The sequence below is a fragment of the Vulpes lagopus genome, chromosome 6 (assembly GCF_018345385.1).
Source record: "Vulpes lagopus strain Blue_001 chromosome 6, ASM1834538v1, whole genome shotgun sequence".
In the NCBI taxonomy this organism is placed as follows: domain Eukaryota; kingdom Metazoa; phylum Chordata; class Mammalia; order Carnivora; family Canidae; genus Vulpes; species Vulpes lagopus.
The window spans coordinates 116,020,735-116,047,458 of NC_054829.1; the positions used below are offsets into that span (position 1 = coordinate 116,020,735).

The 26,724-nt window shown below is 35.1% G+C and overlaps 2 protein-coding genes and 1 long non-coding RNA gene across 4 annotated transcripts in view; 1 reads left to right on the forward strand and 2 right to left on the reverse strand.

Annotated features, from left to right (window-relative positions):
• Positions 1–49: 49 nt before the first annotated feature.
• CCNA2 (cyclin A2) lies at positions 50–6,640 on the reverse strand. Its single transcript, XM_041759161.1, has 8 exons — positions 5,716–6,640; positions 4,699–4,939; positions 3,135–3,247; positions 2,743–2,966; positions 2,029–2,236; positions 1,505–1,618; positions 966–1,099; positions 50–652 (listed from the first exon to the last, which is right to left on the reverse strand). Exons 1-8 carry the CDS (start codon positions 5,926–5,928, stop codon positions 604–606), a joined length of 1,296 nt encoding a protein of 431 aa, XP_041615095.1. The 5' UTR covers positions 5,929–6,640; the 3' UTR covers positions 50–603.
• LOC121493364 overlaps positions 6,473–26,724 on the forward strand; it is a 32,269-nt gene continuing 12,017 nt past the window's right edge. The window contains exons 1-3 of the long non-coding RNA XR_005988464.1: positions 6,473–6,612; positions 6,724–6,772; positions 14,234–14,318. This is a non-coding gene — a long non-coding RNA (uncharacterized LOC121493364). The remainder of the gene's footprint in view (positions 6,613–6,723; positions 6,773–14,233; positions 14,319–26,724) is intronic.
• BBS7 (Bardet-Biedl syndrome 7) overlaps positions 7,678–26,724 on the reverse strand; it is a 35,701-nt gene continuing 16,654 nt past the window's right edge. For both annotated transcript variants that reach the window (XM_041759159.1, XM_041759158.1), the window contains 10 exons: positions 26,047–26,149; positions 24,209–24,401; positions 22,933–23,007; positions 20,278–20,343; positions 16,055–16,194; positions 14,228–14,392; positions 11,099–11,208; positions 10,847–10,950; positions 10,595–10,718; positions 7,678–8,495 (listed from right to left, as the gene is read on the reverse strand). In XM_041759159.1, coding sequence (XP_041615093.1) covers positions 8,362–8,495; positions 10,595–10,718; positions 10,847–10,950; positions 11,099–11,208; positions 14,228–14,392; positions 16,055–16,194; positions 20,278–20,343; positions 22,933–23,007; positions 24,209–24,401; positions 26,047–26,149 — 1,214 coding nt within the window. In that variant the 3' untranslated portion in view covers positions 7,678–8,361. The remainder of the gene's footprint in view (positions 8,496–10,594; positions 10,719–10,846; positions 10,951–11,098; positions 11,209–14,227; positions 14,393–16,054; positions 16,195–20,277; positions 20,344–22,932; positions 23,008–24,208; positions 24,402–26,046; positions 26,150–26,724) is intronic.

Below are 26,724 nucleotides of genomic sequence, written 5' to 3' on the forward strand. Positions count from 1 at the left end.
CTTCTGGACAACTTAACAGGTTTTAAATAATTGTAAAGTGTAAAAGTTGAGGAAAGAAAAAGCACTTTCATAGTGTGTTCAAAGGGCTGAAAGATTCTCAGGATCATCACAACCGATAAATAAGCACAGATTTATTCCAGATATGCTTAATTATGCTCAAGTCACAAAATTGATCCAGTTGCTTAGGAAACTGAATATTAAAACTTCAATGTTTTGCTAAAACTATTTTTAATTTCAAGAGAAGCCTTCCCAGTCCCCTTCTATGGTAAATCACATTAATTCTTCTGAGTGGTATCTTAAAGTCAAACCAATTTGACTTACAAACCAAATTTTCCAAATCCATTTATTAGTTCTTACTCTTATTGTGCTGACAGGTGGCATCATTAATACTTTAACAAAACCACTTAAAATTAGCCAAATAACTAAGATAGTTACATGTACAAAAGATATACAAATTAAAACCATTTAAAAAGTAATAGATACCATAATTTGTACTTGACCATAACTATTCAGAAATGATTGTAAAATTAAAACCTTACAAAAACTGTACACCATATACGTTGAGTGATTTACATCTTGGAAAATAAAGGCAGTCTTTCGCTGTTAGACATTTAGTGTCTCTGGTGGGTTGAGGAGAGAAACACTATGATACCTGTAAGTAGGGAAAAACAGTAAATGTTAGATAAGATCATGGAATGATACATATAATAAGGAACTCAAAAATGCTATTTCTATTCTGAATTAATGGTTATTAAATCACTGGTCCACAAAGCATGCATGCATGTCCCATTCCTCCCTCAAATGGAGAACATAAAGCCTCTAACTACAACTTGCTCAAAACAGTTGGCCTGCTAAGAGGAGGCTGTGCCTCTTTTTGAATCCTTTGATAAAATGTCAAGGATCTCAGAATCCTACAGTAGCCAGGAAAAGCAAGCTTCTTATAATACGTATTTGTTAATTCTTACTTTGAACTTTTATACTTTTCTCTTATTGACTGTTGTGCATGCTGTGGTGCTCTGAGGTAGGTCTGGTGAAGGTCCATGAGACAAGGCTTAAGACTTTCCAAGGTATATCCAGTCTTTTGAACTAAAGATTCAGGCTGCAGAGAAAGGAGTAGAGAACCACTGAGTTTTGTTTTTAGCAACACTAAACACAATGAGTAGTTGGTATTAAGCTTGAATTTCATTAAATTTAGGACTAACACCTCCAACTAACAAATCTTCTAGTGTTCTCAAGCTGTAAATCCATCTTTTATGCTGACTTTGATCAATATTTACTACTTTACCTGTCAGTAGCAGGTCACATCTTCCAAATCCAAGCAATAACTAAGCTTTCTATGTAACAAACATATTACTAAACAGGTAAACTTTAAGCAGCTTAGATTTTTTTGAACTGTTTTTCCAGGTAGGTACCTCTAGACCAGCAACACTTGTACAGTTATCTAACTTATCTGGCCTAAATATTCAAGTTGCCTGGTAGACATGTGAAGCATGGCAATACATACCCAGCTCTGTCCTGTGACTGTGTAGAGTGCTAAATGAAAGGCTGCTGCAGCAATAACTGATGGCAGATACTTTAGATAGGGGTCAGCATCGATCAGACTTAATTCTCCCAAAAACTGGAATGAAAAAGTAAATACACTTGATGATTATAAGAGCTCTAGAATTCAAACCTCAAATTTTTGCCTTCTGCCCTAACATTTTCCACTCTTTAAGACTGGCTCTATGGCAACCAAAGAAAAAACCTCCCATAGCGTTATCCATTATCTTTTGCTCCATTCTCATCCTGTACTTTTTCCTCTTCTAATAATTTTTAAAACAACTCTTCTGGCTACCATTTCCTAAGACTTCATCCTTATACCACTATACTCCTGGTACTTTCCCAATTCATGTTCTCTTTTGCCAATGGTAGGCTCTCTTTATGTGGCAACACTACTTTGTCCCTGAAATACTAAATCCCTTGACCAAAGCTATGTAATTAAACTATGTAACCTAAAAATCTTCATTCAACAAAATGAAAAGAACTTACCATTGCTAAACTTTCAACTTTGCAGTTGGCAGACTCCTGGTGCAGAAAGTATTGGGTAAGAAACTGATTTACTGTTGGTGCAGCTAGGTCAAAAGCAAGCACTTTCAAAACTAGGTGCTCCATTCTCAGGACCTGTTTCTTGGTATAGGTATCATCTGTAATGTACACAAACTCTGCTACTTCTGGGGGGTATATTTCTTCAAACTTTCTACAATGAAAAAAGTTTTGAGTAATCAGTTCTTCCAAAAAGAGAAGCAAGCTGTTTATCTAATTCTGAAATCCCTTTAGCAGAATACATGGAATGAATCCAAAACCTATACTCCACCACAATGCCAGAGTTCACCAAGTAACTAAAAATTTAGGAAATTCTTAGAAAAATAAACATTTTTAGTTTTTGAATTTAGTTTCCATGTCTTAATGGTGAGATTTTATGCCAGAAAGTACTTTTTGATGGAAGGAACCACTTTTAAACTTGGTAATCCAGTCCTATCATATTAAAATGTAGCCCGTCTCCCATCTTCATTCAAGAAAATTCCCTGAAATCTAGATCTAGGAAAATTAATGTCCTACATTACTTTCTTACTCTGTTTCATACTGCTACCCCTTAAAGTAGTCACTCTCTGCCTTGTGTATATTAAAATGTCACAATGTTAAAAATCACAACTTCTTCCCTACACAAGAAGTTATCAATCCAACAAACCAGGTTGGACTTACGAGGCCAAGAGCATAGCAGCAGTGCCCACAAGCTGAAGTTTTCCTCTCAACACAGACATCGATGAAAGGAACCTATCAATGTAGTTCACAGCCAAATGCAGGGTCTCATTCTGTAGTTTATATTCTTCTCCTACTTCAACTAACCAGTCCACGAGGATAGCCCTCATACTGTTAGTGATGTCTGGCTGTTTCTTCATGTAACCCACTTTAGGCTTACATTTAACCTGTTGAGAAAGTTACTTAGTATAATGTTAAAATTACAATTAGATTATTCTACTATTAACAAATACAACAGAATAATCCACTAGCAGTTAAAAAACTTAAAAACATCCTCTTGGTTTCATTTTGCCACAATGAATAACAGTATAAAAACTGGATTCCAGAGCTGTTACCTCCATTTCCCTAAGGTATGTGTGAATGTCCTCATGGTAGTCTGGAACTTCATTGACACTCAGTGGCTTTTCATCTTCTAATACAATTGATATATCCATAGTATGTGGTGACTCTGGGAGAATATAAAAGTATGATTAAGTTCATCGTTTAATTTTCTAATTAATAGCCAAACTGATTGGCTTTGTAAGGCATCCCATTCAAAAGCATTTACTTCATCCAACTAAAAAGGGCTTCCATGCCAAAGAAACAGAATATTTCACTCTAGTTTTAGTACCTCAGTCCACTTTTTTTTTTTTTAAGTATTTATTTATTCATGAGAGGGAGAGAGAGGCAGAGACACAGGCAGAGGGAGAAGCAGCCTCCATGCAGGGAGCCTGACACGCAACTTGATCCCGGGACTCCAGGATCACACCCTGGGCCCAAGGCAGGCGCTAAACCGCCGAGCCACCCAGGGATCCCCAGTCCACTTGGTTTTAATCAACAAGAGAAAATACTGCTAGGCCACTAAAAGAGTGTGCTTGAAAATGTATTATTATGTTTAAGTATCAATCATATTCCATGAGAGAAGAGCAAATGGCACAGTGATTCTGCAAAGACCGTTAAAATCCAAGTTTTGTGGTATTATGTACTATTTACCCTAAGAGTGCTGACCCCAAAGTCTGACATATTCAAAGAACAATGTAGCAATAACTAAAAGTGGGGTTAATGTTAATTAAAATTAGGTTTGTTATGAGCAATTCAAACAAATTAACACTATAATTACCAAATGTTTCATGTTTTGTAATTTTAAATTACTTTTTGAGGCAAAGAATATCATTCGTTACTCTTTTCAAGTTTCATTGTGAGGTTAAAATTTGTTAGAAATTGTCAATAAAAATACAAAAATTACTTTATTTCCAAAGGATTTTCCTGCTATTCCCAGACCACTTCTCAAAACAGAACTAAAACCTAAATGAGATGAAACGAACGAATTATCCAGTGACTTAACAGACCTATATATGGTAAAGAAGTTGCACGCATAAACTGTTGGCAGAGCTTGCTTTATAGCAGCTACTTCATTTTATATGTGGTTAGCTGCAGTCATGATTCAACTCTTGCCTCACAGGAGGACAGTGTCCCTCTCTGGTATCAGACTGGATTTACAGAAAATTTTAAACTGTAAGAGATGTTAGATATCACAATATTGAAAGCTGTATCCTATTCAAATACTCTCAAGTGGTATGTATAAAGTGAGTTTTATGAATACGGTTCAAATCTATTCTCCCAAGCAGGCAAACATTTCCAGGGTCAGATTAAAATAAGGGTTTGAGATCTAATTAAATTGATGTGATTGGCGGTAATATGGGAAGGAAGGAGCACCCAGTTACGATTTATAGGTCACTAGGTCAATGTATGAGCTGTGAGATCGGAGATGAATCATACCCTTTCTAAACTTTGTTACATTACACCAAATTCATTATATAGTAAGGGTCAGGTAAAATAATGTCTTAAAATGAAACTATCCTTAATCCATAATCACTTTAGGATTACATTTATTTGATACAGATGTTCTTTAAAACTTACCAAAACTACCATCCATTGGATAATCAAGAGGTACCAGTGGTTTTCTTGGTCCAGGTAGAGTAATAGCTGAATTAAAAGCCAGGACATTTTCATGTTCTGTTTTTTTAGATTCGGCTGGCCTCTTCTGAGTCTCTTCTGCTTCATCCACATGAATGGTAAATGCAGGCTGTTTACTGTTTGCTTTCCAGGGAGGAACAGTGACTTGTTCATCATTTATAGGAAGATCCTTAAGAGGTGCAACCTAAAAAGAAATGAATAGCTAGCTTTGAGCCTATTAAATGGAGTTCTGCTTGCTTTCTTCCCCTTACGGTTCTCAGTTTCTGTTTTCACTCCCAAATACTCTCAGGAAATTAAACTATCTGGGACAAAATCCAGGCAGTAAAGTTTGAATAGCTGAAGAAAGGGATGTTCAAGTTCGTTAGCGGCATTTCTACATAAGTTATAGAATCACACTAAATGCATTTATGCAAAACTAATCAAGGCCACAAGATGAGTGGGGTGGCAGGCTGAATGATGACAAGTTTAGGAGAGCCGGCAAAGAGGTGTTGGTTCACCGCTTTGGCCCCAGGGTGGAGCAACAGAGCAAATCCGGTAAAATGGCGGAATTTAGTAAAAGCAAATTATTTTTTATACTCTTTCCTAAAGTAAAGGTAATCTTAACCAAATGGCGAGCAGGAAGGGGGTCCAGATCCTAGGGCAGTGCCTGGGGTTTAAAGCGGCGAGGAAAGCGCGGACATACGTCGTGGGGCTCGCTCTGACCCTCATTTTCTATCGAAAAATATGCCAAATAAAGAGCAGACAGGCAGCAAAACACACAGCGCTGGCGAAGAGAGCTATGGGAAAGATTTACGTGGCATCCCCCGCGCCAGAACACTAGGCATCAAGGGGACTGCAGACCCAGGCCTCCCTTACAACAGCTCGGAAGATGCTTTCTCGCCACGCTCCCCGGCCTGCTTAAACCTCGTGCAAAACTCCCGCTCGGCCCTCCTCGCCTGCAGATATCGTTCATCTCTTTACCCGCCGTGTCTTGGGCCTCTGCTGCGGCGCTGGGACGCGCTGGTTCCCGGCCTTCAGGACCGCCAACCCGGCCCGGGTCCGGGGCTGCTGGGCGGGCGCCGCCTTCTCGGGGTTGATGTTCTCCTGATCCTCCTGGAGCGCCGTATGCTGCAACGTTAGCAGCGACGAGCCCGCCTCGCGGGCCTCAGGCCCAGGCTCCGAGCTGCCCAACATCACTGCTCCCCGGGTCGCGGCGGGATCAGCCTGCGGCGCCAAGCAGCGTGTACTGCGTCCCGCCGACCCCGCCGAGAAAAGCTCCAGCCGCAGCCGCCCGCGGCAGTCCGGGCCAGCCTGCTCGCTCGGGATCGCGCAGCTCCGAGGACGTTGCGAAAGGCTCAGGCAGGAACTGCCGGGCGTGGAGGGCTAAAGACGCCCCCGAGATGTAGCGAGCAGCCCGCCGGAGCGGCGGCTGTTCGTGCAGTTCAAGTATCCCGCGACTATTGAAATGGGCCAATGGGAAGGGCCGATGCCCGTGACGTCACTCAAGGCGACACGGTCGCAGACAAACGAAGGAAGCCGTGAAGGCCACGGAGCGGGGGCGGAGAAACGCCGAAAGGCGGCGGGAGGGAAAACGCCTGCGCCGGCCAAAGAGGCGGGGCCTGAACTTCTAGTGACTTTAAACTGGGCCACTTGGTGACCCGAGGGTGCTGGGCCACGGCTGTCTCTAGGACCGACGGAGTCAAACTCCAGCAATTGTTGTTAGTGGCCGCGCCTGCCTAACGCTGGCCGTGGGGCCCTCAGTTGGCTGGACTGACTGGTCTCCCAAGCTCGGATCCGACCCAGCCGCGAACCGGCCTGGTAGGCGGGCCCAGTGATGACAAGTCTCGGATTCTCAGTGTTCTCATCTATTAATTGGGGGTAAAAATGCTACATGTCGTATGGCTGTTGTGATTATGTAATGTGCATAAATCATTAACATACTTGCTTACTGATACTCGAGTGTGGACTGTCCTGTCATTTATCATTTAGGGGTTTCTTCAGTCATGCTTCCGAATTCACCTCATGAAGATGTGATTAGGTAGGTGCTACCTTAACTACTGTTGATACATATATATATACAAATGGTAATGTACTGGAAGAAATTCAACTAGACAGTCACTAATTTTGATGCTTTTCCCAGCTGTGCTAGCCAACAAAAAGCACCCAGTGAAATTTCTAGTGACATAGATACAGAATTTTGTTCCATTTAGCAATGAAGGCTGTTTAAATATAATAAAAACATGACCTTTTAAAATAAAACTCTCAGTGATATGTGCCTTTAACAAGTTTTCAGATTTAATAAACAAGGCTTGCATATATTAATATAATGGTAAAGAATTAAGAGACATTGTTTTCTGACAAATTCATGAGGGTGCCCTTCTTGAAAACATGATTATATAATCTTTACGCCATTTTAAAACAATCTTCAAACACAATATTCTCCTGAGTATGAAGAAACAAGAATTAACATTAGTGAATAAAACTTCTGTAGCTTTAAAGTCTTATTTCCCTCTCTACATGATAAAACAAGTCAGTGGACACTAGTGCAGGAAAATCTAAGAGGCCATCACTATTTCTGCACTATTCACATGTAGTACCCTTGTACAGTTCTACTGGTTACAGGACAGCAAGTGAAGATCCCTTCAATCTGTGCAGCTCTGCTCATTTCCATGGCCAAAATTTATAGCACTGAGCATACTCAAGCTCACAAACTGAGCACAGGTCACAAAACATTACCTAGCAAGAGTGAAATCAGTTGCAAATTGGGGGATCCCTAGGTAGTTCAGTGGTTTAGCGCTGCCTTCCGACCCAGGGTGTGACCCTGGAGACCGGGGATCCAGTCGCACATCAGGCTCCCTGCATGGAGCCTGCTTCTCCCTCTGCCTCTGCCTCTGCCTCTGCCTCTGTCTCTATCTCTGCCTCTGCCTCTGCCTCTGTCTCTATCTCTGTCTCTGCCTCTGCGTGTGTGTGTGTGTGTGTGTCTCATGAATAAATAAGTAAAATCTAAAAAAAAAAATCAGTTGCAAATCAATCTCAACTCCTAGAAAAAATAATTAGTAAGTTATTCTCATTGGTTAACAATATATAACTGGTCCTTATATAGTAACCAGGACACAAACCAGGCACCAGAACTTGGAATCTGGTCCCAGCTTTACAAAATAACAACAGCATGTCCTCTTCATCACTTAACCTCACAGAGAATCAGTTTTCTTATACGACTTGACAAAATAACAATAAATATATATTGTGAAGCTCAGATGAAGTACTATATGTAAATACACTTTGAAAACTGTAAAGCAGCTTATATGTGCGTGTAGCTTGTTAAATATTTGAATTTATTTTCCAAATATTTCTCATTTAAAAGTTAAAACATCCACTTGCAAAAAGTTCATTGAAATTCCTTATAATCATTCCACTTGTTCCAAAATAAAAATTCTCTTTATTTTTAAAAAGTTCCCATTTCTCAAAATAGAAGCATTAGTAAAGGAAGTCACATCTTAAATGTTTTTAGATTATATTAAAAAGCATTTGAAATACAAGTATGTACAGTTAGCTTGTGCCACAATTCTGTTTTAAAATATTTCGTTTAAAAAGACAACTTCTTTGGAACTTTACCTTGTGTACATTTCATGCAGCATCAAAGAAAGCAATCAATGCATTTTGGTCGTAACTGTCCAGAATCTCCAGTAAAAGAGGCACTCTGGTTTTTACATTGGTGCCTTTGAACTTGAACTTATCTATGAAAAGATCAGTGATCATGCCTATAAAGAAAAATGTTAATTTCTTGTTATTGATTAGTTCTAATTAACACAGTTCTTAATGAAAGTGATACCTGAGAATCTATTTCTAAGCACTCATTAACTGCATTTTTAAATATATACAAAACTAAAAGTATTGATATTTTTAAAAATATTTATTTGGGGGGATTTTAAGGCAAGTTTCAAAACAAATAATTTGGCTAGTAATCCTCTTATTAGTTAAAAGCTACTAAATTCAGACAATTAACTGCGGACATGCTGTGAACTGCTATTGGTATATATGTAACATCACAAGTGGTTTTATTTTTCTTCCCAAGCTGACCATTTTGACAAAATGTAGAGAGATTTTTTTTTTTTTTTTTTTAAGATTTTAATTTATTTGAGAGGGAGCAAAAGAGAGCCTGAACAGGGTGAAGGGGGAGGAACAGAAGGACAGGGATAAGCAGACTCCTCGCTGAGCAGGGAGCCCCACTTGGGGCTCAATCCCAGGACTTCAGGATTATGACCTGAGATAAAGCAGATGCTTAACCAACTGAGCCACCCAGGTACCCCAACAGATCTTGTTCTTAACAGTTCTATTTGAATTAAAATATTCAATTAATATGATGAATATTCTTGGAATTTATCTAAGACGTGTTTCAGAATTTTTCGTATTTTAGAAAGATAATAAAAGGAATACATCATATATGGCATAATATCCAAGGGAAATGAGCGGCAGCATCTGAGAACAAAACACAATAGTGGGACGCCTCAGTGGCTCAGCGGTTGAGCCTCTGCCTTTGGCTCAGGGCATGATCCTGGGATCCGGGATTGAGTCCCACATTGGGCTCCCTAAGGGGAGCCTGCTTCTCCCTATGCTTATATCCCTGCCTCTCTCTCTGTGTTATTTATTTATTCTTTCATGAATAAATAAATAAATCTTTAAAAACCAAAAAAACACAATAGTGTTTTTGTAGCAAAATATATGGATAAATATTCATACTAAGTAGAATAAAAATGACTATAAATAACCTCAATTGTCAGTTTAAGTGAGGTTTTATCATTAAATTATTAATTTAGATCAAGTCAAATTTGCTGCCAAATGATTTATGAAAGTTTTAGTTTTCAAAGCTTTCTAGATTTTGGAACTTGTGATAAGAGATAGTTTTGTACCACCCATCTTCTAAGTTATTGTAAGGATAAAAGATTATGTGTTTGCCATATAATCAATACTAAGATACTAGATTTTATTGTTATAGTTTGTGAGCAAGTCCCTGGGTATAAAATTCATTATGCAGGCTCAAAGATCAGTGTGGATTGATGATACCAACTGACTCTACAGATTTGGTATAGTACAAAAACCAAGCATTTTGGGATGAGGAAATTATAATGCAGGCTGTGCTACCACCTATGTGACAACAAACTTTTTAGTCTCAGGTTTAAAAAAATGTGAAAAATAACGATAACACCATCTACCTTGCAGAACTGTCGGAAGGATTAAATATCTGATTAATGAAGATATTATAAAGAAACGTGCTCTGCACAATAGGTATTATATAAAGATCACAAAAAAATGTTTTCCTTAAGCTGTTCTATCCTTTCTCTCTCTTCCTATATATCTCTCTTGCTCTCGATGTTTTTCAAGACAATTTGTGAAACACCCAACTTGTCACCATCAAAGCAAAACAAGTTTTCAACTGTAAATTGACAGCACATATATATCCCTTACATTTTGTCTAAAAAATATTAAATGTTGCATTTTGATATTTCACATTATCATAATAACCTAAAAATTATTTGTGTGAAATACAGCCTACATTTTAATACTTCATAGGTTATATTCATTTCACACCAGATTTCTTCATATACAGATTAATTTACTGCATTACATGTATTTCACTTAACTTTTATTTTGTCAAGTAAAAATATTAATTAAAAAAATTTGACAAAATAAAAAAATAAATAAAAATATGACAAAATATTCAATGAAATAAATTGGTTGTCACTGGTTCATGATTTTTATAATCTTCACTTATCTTTCTGCCTAGCTTCTCTCACATGATCCTTCGCAAATAGCCAGCAGAAAAGAAATATAGCAAGATTTTCTAGAATAGTCTACTAACCGTACAGTCTTTCAAGATGTGCAGGTTGCTTTTTGTATTCTTCCTGTAGGTGATCTGCTTCTTCTAGAATACAGCGATATTCTGGTATCAGAAAGTCTGTATTTCCCTCGTGAACCTGCAATTCCTTATTTAAAATAAAAAACAAAGGACTTTAATGTTCAAAGTTAAATCCATGTAACTTTAAAGTCTATAATTTTAGAAATCCCATCACCATAAAGTAATGATCATGAGTCCATGTAAATGTATACTTACTTTTAAAGCATCAATTAATTGCACTTTCTTAGCCAAAAGCAACTGGTACTCCAGCTTTGGGTGGATTAGCTTTAAAGTGTGTTTGACTGATACTTCATTTATCTCTAGAAGAAGGTGAGCCAGGCACGATTAGCTAAGTCACTTTGATCAGAAACATTCTTATTGTAACAACAACGAAAAACCAATATCCCAGAAAGAATGATTTATTTTTCTTATTCTTCTTTTTTTTTTTTTTTTTTTTTTTTTTTTTACCGTATGATATGTTGAGGTTAATTTTCCTTTTGGTAGCTTCTTTAGACAGCACATCTTTGAGGATGGATATGGTAGAAATGTTGTCAGATTTAAAAATTCCTTCTCCTTTTCTATAAAATTAATATATTTTTAAAAGAACAACTTTAGAAGAAAATAAATATAGTAAGTAGGTCCAGTAAATACAATATTTTATAACCAGTACTTGGTGTTTAGAATTCATTTGATTTTAGATTTCTTTATATACGTATCTCATTATTAATATAAAGCATACTTAAAATGTGTAATCTTTTACTGTTATACAAAGTTTTCATGTGAACAAAATTGTGAAACTAAATAAAAGATATTAGATATATGCCTCCCAAACATACGTCAATATATATAAGTCCTTCATTAAAGCATCTTTTTTCTTTACTTTGACTAATAAAATTTCCAACAGCTAACTCTGTATGTATATGAAATGCACTTAGAATTGCTTATTACACATAAGTATATTTTTCTTTGACGTACTCACATAAATTACAACATGACTACATTCTTCATTCTTAAAAGAAAGCTGATACTGTTTTTCCATGCCCATCATCCACTGCCATTTCTTACAGACACAGGACCCGTCATCTTCTTTACAGTACCACTTCTTTTTTCTCTAACCCTCCTCAATCCATATAGTTGACCCTCAAACAATGTGGGGGGTTCGGCTGCCAAACCCCTGCAGTCAAAACTCTGCATATAACTTTTGACTACCCAAAACCTTAACTAGCAATAGCCTACTGCTGACCAGAAGCCTTACCAATAATATAAACAGTCAATCAACACATATCTTGTATGTCATATGTATTATATACTATATTCTTACAGTAAAGTAAATTAGAAAAAAGAAAATGTTATTAAGAAAATCATAAGAAAATAATTTACAGTACCATACTTTATTTATTTTAAAAAAAATGTATATAGGTGGTCTCTCACAGTTTAAACTTGTGTTGTTTAAGAGTCAACTATAGTTTCACTGGCACTGGCCTCAACCCTTTTTGTGAGACTTTAGGAGGAAGCATTTAGCAATTTGTCACTAAATGTGACATTCCTGACCACAATGGTTCATGGCTCTACAATGACACTCAATCCTGGGACTTTTATTGGAACCAGTGGGAAAGAAAGGCTCGATGTTAGCTGAAAAGATAGAAAACTGGATAGAACTCCTGGTGGCCACAATGATACTTAATTGGAAAGCCAAAAAGAGACAAGAACAGAGCTGAGCAATGGAAAGGGATAGTCTTGATGACATCAGTTAAGCCAGTGACCCAGTTGTGCCTAAAGCAGATTACTCTGGACTTTTAAGTTATATGAGCTTTTATTTGGTATGTTGGTCTACCTGTATTTGGTTCCTTTTTATGATAATCAAAAGTTTCCTAATCAATATATATACCATCTTTCATGTATGAAATGCTGTCTTTTTGTTTGATTTTCACACACCCTAATAGTTTATATTAACTACCTGTAGACAAATGCTAATTCTTTTTTTTCTAGGAAGATGACTCCTATATTATTTTGATTCCAATTATGTTTTAGAAATCATGATATTTTCACTAGTCTTTAATTTTAACTGATGATATTTAATATTAAACACAGAGTACCTAGCACTGTAGCATGATTCACAAGATTTACAATCTTTAATCAATCTTCACCACTCATTGAAGTGCTATTATTTCTATCCCTCAGAAAAGAAAACTGAAATCAGTGAAATAATCCAGATAGGTCAAATAGCTGGTAAGTCACAGAGTCATGATTCAAACCTAATGTCTGCCTCTAAAGCACACTTTCTCCATATTACATGTATTTTTAAGTACCCTAAAAATATTTGAGCACTACTATGTTCAAAGCCATGTAGTAGGTACCTGGAGGAAACATACAAAGATAATTAAGAAATTGACTCTGCCCATAAGGAGCCTAAAGTCTAATTTGAATAATTTGAAGGGACAAGCTTATATAAAAATTACTATTTACTTCAAACAAATAACAATAAATACCTAAGACAGGTAAGAGGTCATTTCACATTCCGAGATAGGAACAAAGGAAAAGCAAAATTTAGCCTCTATGTATTCAGACAGAAATTATGGAAGCCTGTGGGAGATGAGTGAGTAGCGACATGAAGGAGCAGGAGTGCAATGAAGAGCTTAAGAGTGTAGAAGAATATGACCTCCAACTTTTAAACATGATAGCTTCAAAAACCTAAGCTCTCAAGTTCTGAGCCATTTCCTATTTTTGATAAAGAAATTTAACCAGAATTTTTACTAGAATCAGGATCAATGTCTGAAACAATTTGGGAAGGTCTGCCATGTTTACAATATCGTCACACAGATAACTATAGAATATATTACTCCATTTAATCAAATCTTTTATGTCAATAAAATTTTAAAGTTTTCCTCATGTAAGTTCTGCATATTTCTAATGAATAGTTCTACAGATTTTACATGGATATTTGTTACTGTTATTGTTATTCTGATAGTGTCTTTTAAAATAATTTATTTTCTAACTGGTTATTGTTGGGAACAGGAAAGGTATTGATCTTTCATATTTGTCGCGCGCGCTGGGAGCGACAACCATCCAGGGATGAGGGTAAGGGAAGGAGGAAAAGAAAAGAGACATAAACAGAGTGGGAGGAGGAGGGACATATGGCCGGATTCAGCCACAATGCCAACTTTATTTGTATTATTCACTCTTTTATAAAGCAGGGTTGTTTAACAAGCAGGATATTTTAAGCTTAGTTCTCCAGACATGTCCTTTCACAGTAGACAGCAACAGTATGCGCCCTTGAATAGATAGCTATAGTATGCGTCCTTGAGCCACAAGCCTTCAACAACAAGGGTGAGACAGGTGGGCCACGGTTGGAAGAGTCAACAGAGAGCCATTGCTCGATCCATTAACCCCTTCCTGGCACGCGGCTTCCAACACATATTCATCTGTATTCAATCATTTTTTAAGCTCATTAATTCTACTTGTTTTTCAATAGATTCTCTTGAACAGTATAAGCTTTCAATCATATTATTTTCAAGTTATTCCTGCCTTAAAACAAATGAAAAATTAGAACTCCATTTATATAAAAATATTTGCAAGCCAGTAATAAGTTTTATTTACCTGTAGGTACTTTCAAGTTGCGTATCCAAGAAGGTGTTCTGAAAGTAAAATGTCACACATTCTCCTGCTGGAGGTTTTTCAGGAACTTCAGGTAGGCAAAAAACCACCCAGGAGTGAACTTCAGCAAAACTGAACTGGCCCGTTAAAGTCAGTGTATTCATAGGTCTGTAATTTAATAGTGGGGGTACAGATTTATGTGTGGGAATATGTGAAGGTATTTATGTGCATAACACATGAACAAGCAGAATTCTGCAATAGTGGTTCAACAGTTTCTAGCTGTTTACTAGCTGTAAGGCACTGGGCAAGTTAGAGAAAAATACCTGCTATCTTGCAGGGATATGGAATACTTCTTATTTTGCAAAATCACACACATACATATGCACATGTACACAAAAGGTTGTAAAATAAATCAAATACATTTAAAATAAATAGATAATTGTGAACAGTTAAGAAAATGCAAGGAATTAAGGATTCAGAGGAATTTTAAGAAGACACAGAATTAAAGAATCTAAGAACAAGATGGGACCTTTGAGAGCATCCAGATCAACCCTCTCATTTGCAGATAAGAAACCTAAACCCAGAGAGATTAAATGCTTTCCCCAAAGTCAAAAAGGAACATTAGATAAAATGTAAGATTATAATCTTGGTCTCTTGACTCCCAGTTTGCTGTTCTTTCCAGCACACCATGCATGCTACCTCCATTAACAACAAGTTAGACTTTAAAACAGGAAGAAAACCATAAAGAATCTATTCTCTTTAATGTTTTCTCAAAATCTTCACTAAGAATATTTCTCCTTATATCTTATTTAAATTACAAATCTTTAAAATTACCAACTGCAATATAAAAAACATGGGCTTTGGCCTCCAACCATAACTGTTTTCTGTAAACAAGTTAGTTAACTTTTCCAAGCCTCCATTTCTCATCTATAAAATGGAGACATTACTACCTGTCTTGCTTGCTGTCAGACTTATATTTAAGTCCATGGTGTCTCATCTTTAGGAAAGAAAATGAAAAACTACCAACAGAAGGATGCTTAACTTGAAATGGAATCCAGAAATAAGGGACTATCACAACCAATTGCTTTACCAGTATTCCCTGAGGTAAAATAGAAAATATAATGTTTGAGACTAATATAATAATGATAAACGATAGCTGAAGGCAAGCAGGCAGGGACAAGCACCCCCCTCTCCCCCCAAGGAGACTAAACCACACTTAAAAGGATTTTACACCTCCCTGGAAGGAGCCCTCCACCCTTTCCCACGTGATAGGGGACAAAAACTTGATTGGATGACAGGCACAGGGATGATTAATCAGATTAAAACAGCCCATAGAAACCCCCAGACTTAGAAACTCCATTGATGACCCTCTCAGGTTCCCTCCTTCTTTGGGAGCTTTGTATTATAGTTTTGCTATTGCTCAATAAGCTTGCTTTGCTACCCACCACTGTCTGGTCTATCTTTTCATTCTTTAAAATGGCATGACAAAGAACGGCAGGCACCCATGTAGAAAGAAATCCTGTAACAGTAAGAGCCTATTCAGAGAGAAATTGAAATGCTAAATCGTATTTATTCATCATAGGTGTTTGGGAGAGAGAACTATTGCTCTGCTGATATCAGAATGGTAATATTTGAGAAAGACAGGAGAATTCACCTTAAATCAACCTTTAAAAGAAGACAAATCTTATATTAAAATTATGAATCCATAGTGTTTAAATAATTAATTTTTAAAATGTGTAACTAGCTACCAGAATTTGTACTATAAAAGTGAAAAGTGTATTTGCATCATGTAATATCCTAAAAAATAAACTGCTTCTTCCTTTGTCCTACCTGTCATGATCAATAAAGTGAGTTCTTTGATGGAGTGAAAGCGGTTTGATAAGGTACTGGTGGACCTGACAGGTTTTAGGTTGAATCCTTGGAGTCACATATGCTTGAAGTGTGCCATATTGGCCTTCAATTGAACGAATCTGATTTAACACAAAAGAGAAAAGAAAATTTTAAAAATCTAGCAACAAAACATAAATGTCATCTTTAAAATGTTCAACACAAGTAACCAAGTAATTAGACCTTAATCTCTTCTGTAATATTCTGAAGTAAATAATGACATTCTATTTAACAACTGCTTTTTATCTAGAGTAAAGGAAAATTTAAAAAAGATTTTGGCGGGCACCTGGGTGACTTAGTGGCTGAGCATCCGCCTTTGGCTCAGGTCATGATCCCAGGGTCCTGGGATCGAGACCCACATCAGGCTCCTTGCAGGAAGCCTGCTTCTCCCTCTGCCTGTTTCTGCCTCTCTCTCTGTGTCTCTCATGAATAAATGAATAGGATCTTTAAAAAAAATTTTAAAAATAAAAAGATTTGGGTAGTCAAAGGTAAACTTAATCTATCTATAGAAGTTATCTCCATGACATACTTTTAGGTGATTTGTCTACATTTAGCAGTGCTATGCCATTCCAAAAAACATAGATTCTCACATACTACCCTATCACGATTCACATAAAAAGTGGTTAAAATTTAAACATTTTCATTGAGAGGATAAGTTTTTCAAATAATTAAAACTTAAATGGAATACTTCATTTTCTCGTTAAGTAAGGGTATTACAGCATAAAGCTATTATAAAAATCTATTGACAGAGGGGCACTTGGGTGGCTCAGTAAGTTATGCGTCTGTCTTTGGCTCAAGGTCATCTCAGTCCTGGGGTTGAGCTCTGTGTTGGGCTCCCTGCTCAGAGGAGAATCTACTTCTTCCTCATTCTCTGCCCCTCACCACCACTCTACTCTCTCCCAAATAAATAAATAAAATCTTTTTTTTTTTAATTATTTATTTTTGATAGTCATACAGAGAGAGAGAGAGAGGCAGAGACACAGGCAGAGGGAGAAGCAGGCTCCATGCACCGGGAGCCCGACGTGGGATTCGATCCCGGGTCTCCAGGATCGCGCCCTGGGCCAAAGGCAGGCGCCAAACCGCTGCGCCACCCAGGGATCCCAATAAATAAAATCTTAAAAAAAAAAAAAAAGCTATTGACAGAAAAAAATCTAAGAACTTAATTCTTGATTTTCCATGAGAATAGAGAAATACACACCATCTAATTATTACATATTTGAATTAGGAAATTCTTTTGAGATATTTTAAATGTCCCTGGTTGGACATCCTGACAATTCAAAACACTTAACAGAAAATAATAATTCATTAAACTGTGAAGAACTAATTTTAGAGGGGTTGGAAAGCCGTCCGGCTTCTCCCTCCTGGCCCACTTTCTGCTCCTCTCAGTTCAAATTCATGAGATGGACTGTAGTACCTCTTGTATTACCATGGTAGCTTCTCTAAGCTAGCTGATATTTTAATTCACACTTTTCCTAGCGTGTTGGGGGGTGGGGGCAGCAGAGAATCAATGTTTTACCTAAATGGGAAACATAAAAGTTTAAAGCAAGGTTTTTTTGCAAATGTTATACTGCAAATATTGCTCTAAATGGAAAGAGAGGAAAGATAAAAAGATAAAAGATACAAATACAGATAGGAAATAAAAAATATATCTGATACAGCTACATTTCAGGATTTGGTTCTAAAACATAGGCTTACACTGGCACATAATTGTTTCCACAATAAAAAGTCATACTGCCTTGATTATATAATAATTCATATTCACTATTAAAAATATAAGTAAAGAAAAATTATGATGAACATAGAAGTCACCTAAAATCCTCCCACCCAGAGATGATTATTACTGCTATATTGGTCATGCCTTCACACATTTCTCTATGCAGATGTATAAAAATAAAAGCGTAATTGCATAGGAATAAATTCTTTTTATATCAGACATCTTTGTTTTGATTTCTAATAATTACTTTTTTCCCTTATCTCTGCGTCTCCAATGCCACCCACTCCCATCCCACCCATGCTTTCCCTCTATTTCATAACCTGTTATATCAGACAGGTGTGTGAATTTTCATCTTTCTTCATATTTATACCACTATAGGTAAAATGTATTTACATATACAGGGATTTCATTCAAGTTTTATTTTTCATGGAGTTTACTCCATGTTAATAGGAATAGTTCAATGCATTCTTTATTGTACCTGTGTTACATTCCATGGAATGCATAAACAGCTATTTATTTAATCATTTAATTACTGAATGTCCACCTTGGTTCCATTGCTGTGGTTAATGAAATATACATCTGTGTGTATGATACTGTGATTTTGTTGCCATAAAATAGATTCTTCCAAATGGGACTTTCCCAGTTTTCCAAAGTAGTTATAATAATTTTTATTTCCTTCAGCTATGGTTGAGAGTGTCCTTTTTCTCATCCCTGTCATCTGGTGATGTTCCCTTTTAAAATGTTTTTGCCAGTCTCTTAGATAGCAAATGTTTTTTGTTTATTTTAATTTGAATTTCTCTAACAAATAATAAGGTAGAACATCTTCTTTTAGTATTTGTTAGCTATTTTGACTCCCTTTTGTGGAAATCTTTTTTTTTTAATAAAAAGTTATACACAGTCTTTGTATTTTATTGATATTTACCCATTACCTAGAAGACAACTAAATTTCCTTCTTTTTAAAAATAAAGTACTTAACTCATCTGAATTTATTTTTTAAATATGGCATTAAGATAAGAATCCACTTGATTTTATTCCGGATAGGTGCCAGTTGTGTCAACATCAATTTTTAAATAGAAATAGTAATTTAATAGAATTTTCCCTTACATAAAAATATCATACATTAAATTTCCGTAAATGTATAGTGGGCTCTATTTCTATTATGTTGCTCTGCCTATTTAGGTCTTATAAATACCCTACACTATTTTCATTATAGTAGTTTTGTGTTATGTTTTAGCATATGGCAAGATAAGTTCCAACTTTTTCTTCTTTTTGTAATTTTTTCACATCTATTATTGCATCCAATTTTTAAAAAAAGAACACAGCTTTTTAATATTTTTAGGCCTACTTCCCAATTTATTGGCACAGTGTTGTTCAGTGGAAATGTAACTTAAAATGTTTAATGAAGTTACACAAAATCTGTTTTAAGTATATTCGTTTAGAAATAAATTTATTCTAGTTTTCAACTTTGCTTTCAAAATCCACAAGAAGGAACTTATGCAGACTAAAATAAATTGTTTAGAAAAAAAACCTACATTTAATTGGAACTTCCTTAACTAGACGTGAAAAAGTTATTGTATAACAGCATCTCTCTTGAAAAAAACAGGCTTTGAGTTTCTGAACATCAGCAACACAAGGAAAACAGTTACAACCCTTAATTTTTAGATCATAAATGTATCAAAAATAATTTTTTAAAACCTCACACAAATTAAGTAACTAAAATAGATTTGTGTGCTATAATCAGTATTTAATTATAAGAGATATTACTAAATTACTAAAGAAAAATTAAAATATTTTCTTTAGAATATATGGTAATAAATGACATTATTGGAACACAATCAGAAAAATCTGGGTGGTAGAAAAATATAGGGCAAATACTCCGATACTTCAGTAACCAAATTACCATATATGGACCTTGACTGGATCAAACTATAAACATTAAAGTCAGTGAAATCTAAATACTAAATATTTGATGATAGTAAGGAATTATTGTTAATTTTCCTTAGGTGTGATAATAGCAGTGTGCTTACATTTTAACAAATAGTATCTTTTGGACATATATAATGAAATATTTACAAATGAAATTACAAAAATATCTTGTATTTGCTTCAAAATAATTTGGAATGGACAATGACAGTATAAACAAGAATGTTATGAGTTGATGACTGCCGAAACTAAAGTCATTACTTTTATGTACATTTGAAACTTTCATAATAGAAAATTAGAAAAAAAAAATTCCACTTAGAAGAAATTCAGGATGGGTAATTCTAGAGAAGCCAATGGAAGAGATGATGGTTGGCGCTAGTTAAAACCTAACTGGTCATCCAAAAGTCATTACTCCAATTCATTTCAGGGCGAAAAAAAAAATACAAAGAAATGAGATCATATGTTGCAAGATATACCAGAGGGAAAAAAGTTCAAGTTTTCAATTAAAGGTAATTTCAAATGTTTTTACCTTGAGTTCCAGCCTTGTGGTATTTGCCTGGCACCGATAAGTGGCGAGAAGAAAGTTGTCATTTGACTGGGAAGAATTCAAAGTTGAGGAAAAAGGATGAATTCATGTTTTTAATAACAAAAACATCATCAACAATAATAATGGCTACTTAACATTTACTAACCACATATCATTTGGATGACACTGTGATAAGTGCTTTTTTCTTATTCTTGCAAACAACCCTATGCAAAGTTTTATTTACTAAGTAAGTTTTAGCAGACGAAGAAACTGCAACATCATAGGTTAGGAGAATCTCCCAAAAGATAGTAAGCAATGAAAGTGGAATCCAAATTCGTATCTTTTGAGACTCTAATGCTCATGATCTTTCCATCCTGAGCTTCTACAATAACATTTAAATATTAATTGTCCTAAAACTTTAACTGACAGCACATACTCCTAATGTTTATAATATTAAAAGACAAAAACATCAGTGTTTGGTATTGACTGTCTTTAACTTTCACAAATACTTATAGAGGACAAACAGCAAATAGCACAGTGCCTGGGATACTATAAGCATTCATTACAGGTTTGTCAAATTAAATTGGAGAGCTTACTTCAAATATAACTTCCTGAAACAATATTAAACTGCTAAAAATAGAGAAATGTTGTGTGCAGGAATTGCAAAAACAAAGAAAGCAACATGAAATATTTAGCATGCAACTTTTGTATACTACTATTTCCCTATTTTTAATAAGTAACTGAAGAAATTAAAAGGATGCCAATATCAAAAAGATAATTTGAATATTTTAATTTCAAATCATTTAAACTTAGTAAACAGAATTCTGTGAACTTATACTTTTATGTGGTTAAGAACAAATATTATATATTTAAATATTTATGGATAAGATGATAAAGATTAAAATATATGAAAAGTCTGGGATTAGGCTTGGGATGGGAGAAGGAGAAGACCATAAAACAAGACTGGCCATATATCAAAGTTAATGAGTTCATGGAGGTTATTATATACTATTGTCTCTACTTCTGTATATACTTGGAATTTCCATAACAGGTTTATTTTTTTTTCTTTTAAATCCATCATTCTAGAAAATGGGTTCTAAATTAGCATAAAATACTCATTTCAAAGAATCCTGCAGTGGTGTAAATAAAATTGGTTAATCTTTCATAGCAACTTAGAAATTAAGATTTTTAAGATCAATTTGATTTTTTAAATGAAAATAAAAAGTGTTAAGTCCCAATCTTTTATGTTTTATTCTCAAACAGGGATGAAAAACCATAAATATTGCATAATATAACTGTTATAAAATCTCTTATCAAAAAAACCTTTACTATGTAATTATACTGAAAACTATTCCCTATAATAGGCACCAATTTTGTCCTTCATCTACTCTTTATTCCTTCCTTTTTTATATGTATAACTACCTGCCAACTCTAGTCACCATCTCCTGCTCTAGCTTGTTGTTTCTCCAATACAACTACTCCAGACCCTAACTTTACCCTAACCTCTCTTTAGGAGCCACACTTCGCTCTGAGACTGCTAGTTAGCTAGTACTAAGCAGAAAGAAGTGATATAGTACCCATATCCAAAAGCTCCGACACAATCTCATCCAAGGTACTTTGCACATGGTGAGTACTCAACAAATGTCTACTAAATGAAAGTTAAGCAAGATCCACCAAGCCCAGAAAAGGTGAAAAAGAACAGACAGAAGGAAGAGACCATGTTCAAATGTAGGATGTGTGAAACTATATAGCATTTTTCAAGAAATTTAAAGAACTTCGGGTTGGCAGAAATATGTGCATGGGAGGAAAAGTAGCAGCTGGCAAGAGATAAGCTAGAGATATAATCAAGAGCTGAATCATAGGAAGTTGTTATGCTACAAAGAGAAATCTAGACTTATATGCATCAGGTAATAAGGATCTTTAAAGGTTTTTAGAAAAGAAATGACACAGAGACGTTTATACTCTAGGAAGACCTCTCTGGTGGCAGTATACAACAGAGCCTAGAGGTGAGAGGCAATACTGGAGGCAGAAAAACTGATAGAAGAGTAGTTCAAGCAAACATGATAAGGGCCTGGAAAGTTAAAAGAAGTGGAAATGAAGCGGCACCTGGGTAGCTCAGTCAGCTAAGTGTCTGCCTCAGGTCATGATCTCAGGGTCTTGGGATTGAGCTCCTTTTAGTTGGGCTCCCTGTTCATTAGGGAGTCTGCTTCTCCCTCTGCCCCTCCCCTTGTTCATGCCCTCTCTCTCAAATAAGTAAGTAAGTAAGTAAGTAAGTAAGTAAATAAATAAATAAAACCTTAAAACAAAACAAAAAATAAATAAATAAATAAAACCTTTACAAAATTAGTAAGATAAGAAATAAATGAAAAAAAAAGTGGAAATGAAGCAGAATAGAGGTGTAAGAGCCAAGGAGATAGAACTGGCATAAACTAGTAACTAACTGGACTTAAATCAGAGAAAAGAAGGAATCTAGGATGACACCCCAGTTTTATGGATTATCTGAAAATACAGGAAAAGAGCAGATGCAGATTTTGAGGGAAAGGTTATGAAAAAAGATTGAAGAAGAAATATCAAACCCTAGTAGCATTCACAGACTTAATTCAAAATGGTGTCATAGAAATGAAAGTGTCTGAAAAATTCTTTATACTTTCTACTCACCTCAGAATCACAGCTGCTAAAGCTGACAACAGCAGAATTTTTATCCACATCAAGTAAGTCTATTGGAACATCACTCTACAGTCAATTTAAAAAAAACAAAAAGGTTCAGATGGAAAAGTAGAAATTTTCACAAAATATTTTCTAAGTATTCTCTTTAATTCTATTTCATAGTCATCTTTAAATTTGAACATGTGAATTTTTTTAATTTATATATGATGACAAGGTATACTTCTAGAAAATAAATGCAATAAAGAATAAATGTTATATCCCAATGACTTATTTCTTTCTTATTTGGATTACCAGAGATCATAGACTATCATCTCTTACCACCCCCTTAAAAGTTAATCTTCCTAATGCGGCTATTCTTACTATATCAGTTCATTTTTATGAATTTTATTTTCACCTGTAACACAGAAAGGAGATAATATTCAATCTCCTCTGGAGAGTAGTTTCTTGGACACTGCTGTTGCACTCAGTTCAAAGTAAATGTATGTACCTAGAGCTGTTTAATGCAAGCCTTAAGCTAGCATTACTTAAGACAGGTTTCAGCCTTTAGATTTAATTAAAAATCTGATCTCTCCCCAAATCTTTTTAAACCTTGTCTTCTTCCTCATGTTTTTTTTCTCATTTTCTGATGGGTTTTGATCTTTTGCTTGTTTTCCATTCATCCCACTATCATCCTTCTCCACTCCCTGAATATCATCCAACTTAAAGAAAAACTAATTAAATATATTGTTGAGTGGAGTTATATATTTTATCCCTCAATTCTACCTTTGGGATTATCCACTTTGTCTACTGACCTACCTGGAAACTAGTGGCTAATGAGCAAGCTGTACTGTAAGCTCCCATTTTAGGATCTGGAGCTTAAAAAAAAAGGTTATAATAAGGGTATTAAATACTGCAATTTTCTTTCACATCTCTTAAAATTCTCATAAAGGTCAACCAAAGAACAAAACCCTTAACGTTCTTTCTGATGTTTCCTGAAACTTAAGTACATCAGTCTTATTTAGTGCTCATAGGATAAATAAAAACTAAAGATATAATTTAGGTAATCTATGACCAAACTGATTATCTACTTAAAGATTAAGATAAGCCTTTAAAATTATCTAAACTAAATGCAACATTTAAAAGATGAACACTTAAATAATAAATAAATAAAAGATGAGCACTTAAAATTACTGTCTAAAATTAAAAGTATTTAGTAGTAATTAGTGCATATGACTGGTCTGCAAAATAGATCCAATCATAAAACAAATAAATTAGCCATTTTGCTTACCTGTATTAAGACGTTATCTATTGCTGTCTGCACCTCTAAGATGAGACTATAGCTGGCATCATCTTTATTTAATGTAAACTTGTCATTTACACTAAATGAAGGTACTGCTGATTTTGCCTTGCTTGATTGAGAAGACTGTTGATATTTTTCTCTTTCCTGTAGTACCTTATACTGCAGATGTTCCAGCTCACTCCTAAAGGAAAATATATACAACTCTATCACCTATAAGTATACATATTTGAAGTTCTTAGAATGATTTCAAGCATTTGAGACATTTACTTCTGCAAAATGGACTTTTATTAGTTGAACTAGAACTATGATACTAATAGGAACAAAATTTTGCTTCTGTGACTGACCCATTCCACATTATTTATCTTTAATTTAAAAATTAAAGCTCAGTACTATACCAGCATTATTAATAAAGAGTTATAAGTATCAAAGCAGCTTGCAAATAATCAATTCTAACACACCAGTCTAGGTACAGTTACATATAACACTAATCAGAAGAGAAATGTATTAGATTTAATTTGAAGAAACAAAATGTGCAAAACCAGAAACATTACCTTTCAATAAGAATTAGGCAAGACAGACAAAAGAAGGAAACAAAAGAAGGAGGAGGCTGCAGCGTATTCACATTTAGGGGACCACAAAATGATCATGAGCCAGTGCTATAGCTGAAGTTCTATAGACTGCACTACAAAGGCATTGCTTCATTGCTTAGAGCCACTCCAATTAAAGGGAAAAGCATATACAAATGAAGCAAACATTAACTGAGAAACAACAACATGAGGCTTACCCAGCCCCAAGTTAGGGGGAAAAGTCTGGGAAGAGCTTGGAAGAGATTTGTGCAATAAACAAAGGAAAAGATTTATTTGTCCAAGCAATATCTACTGAGTGCTCCATATGTACCTATATTGCAAGTGCTGAATAAACAAAACAGACATAAGCTTCTCATTCAATATTCCGCTGGAATCAGGAGGGATAGACTGGGCTATAAACGGATGGTATCATACTGATAATGTGAAATAGTAGACATTAACTTTACTTGGTTTTCTTGTACAAACACTGGAGCTTGCTTTCCAGGTGGCTTTGCTAAACTGGCTTGTGGTAAACTTGTGGTGTGGCTTTAGTGAATCAGTACTTATGGCATTTTGCTGCCTTAAAAACTTCTGTAGCCCTTAACTACCACCAAAAAAAGATCGGCCCTCACTGCCCCAAGAGGTTGGTAAGAGTTGAAGTAGGGACAGTAGTTATTAAAGTTTCAGCAATTCCCACTTCTTCATTATATGAAGTAATTTTACTTGAGTCTGGGGTCCCTTTTCATAGGACTTGTCAAATTAAATAGGCCACAGAAGCAATCCCTGTGTCTAAAGGAATCAACATTACTCATTTTCAGTAAGAAATCTGGTCTGTCCATAGGAGCAGTAAACATTACAATTAATGAGGAATACAGCCATCTGTGTTGTTTTCTTTCTAATGCCTGTGAAAAAAACAAAACATTACCACTATCTATAACTAAACGAGTGAAAAAATATAATTTTTGATATAAGAAAATGTCAATATAGAATAAGGCATATAAAAGTATATTTCTAACTTTAAAATATTAATTAGCACTTACTGCTAATTTTCTCAAACTGATAAACTTTCATTTAAAAAGGTGATAAATGGATTAAGGTATAATTCCTTCCAATAAAATATTCTGCATCTATTAGTATATGTGCTGCCAAAGTGAGCACAATATTCTGCATCTATTAGTAATTAAAAAAAAAACAAAACAAAACAGGCACTTCATGAAGTGAAAAAAAAAAAAAAAAGCAACAAAAAAAATCCAAAATTACCTTAAAGAAGAAATTTTATTCTGCATCTCCTGATTAATTTTTAGTTCCTCTCCTGGCCCACTTTCCTTATGTATAGGCTCTGTTGTCAGACCTGTAACCCAGCCTGTAGAGATGAAATTATAATCATGCACCATTAAGTGCTGCTAGTGTTTAAAAAAACCCTAACATACATGTATCTTTGTCCACGAAGAGCAAACTCATTTAGTCCTAGGACTTATTCCCCAAAAAACAAAACAAAATGAAGAACAACAGAAATCAAGCTGGAAAATATTCAAACGATTAAAAAAAAAAAAAACTTAAGTATTTTGAGATACTAGTTATTTTGCCTGAAATACTATAATACTATGATTAAGGAAATCTTATAATGTTAGTTTTCAAGTATGGAAAAAGTCAAAACATTCTAGCAAATACCTGATGACTTAAAACAGTCTTTTAAAATTCATTTTCATGGAAAGTTAAATTCTCCCATTGGCTATTTTGAAAATATAAAAATGACCAACTCAAAACCAAGGAAATTTTTATAAGAAATGTATACAATAAGAAAACATAAAATAATTTCAGTAAATACTTATTTTTAACCAAAGACTATCATTTAATTTTCAAAGATACTAGAGGATGCTAAGTACTCTCAATTAAGTAGTATTCAAATATTAACTTTTTTATAAATATTTTATAAAT

Bases quoted from the DNA above. Each gene is read 5' to 3' on its own strand.
- CCNA2 (XM_041759161.1), bottom strand. From the start codon at position 5,928: ATGTTGGGCAGCTCGGAGCCTGGGCCTGAGGCCCGCGAGGCGGGCTCG. The intron at 3,248-4,698 runs GTAAGTTTTAAA...ATATTCTCCCAG, and splicing joins TCCAATGGATGGTAGTTTTG to AGTCACCACATACTATGGAT. The intron at 1,619-2,028 runs GTAAGTTCTTTT...TTTTCATTCCAG, and splicing joins AAGTTGAAAGTTTAGCAATG to TTTTTGGGAGAATTAAGTCT.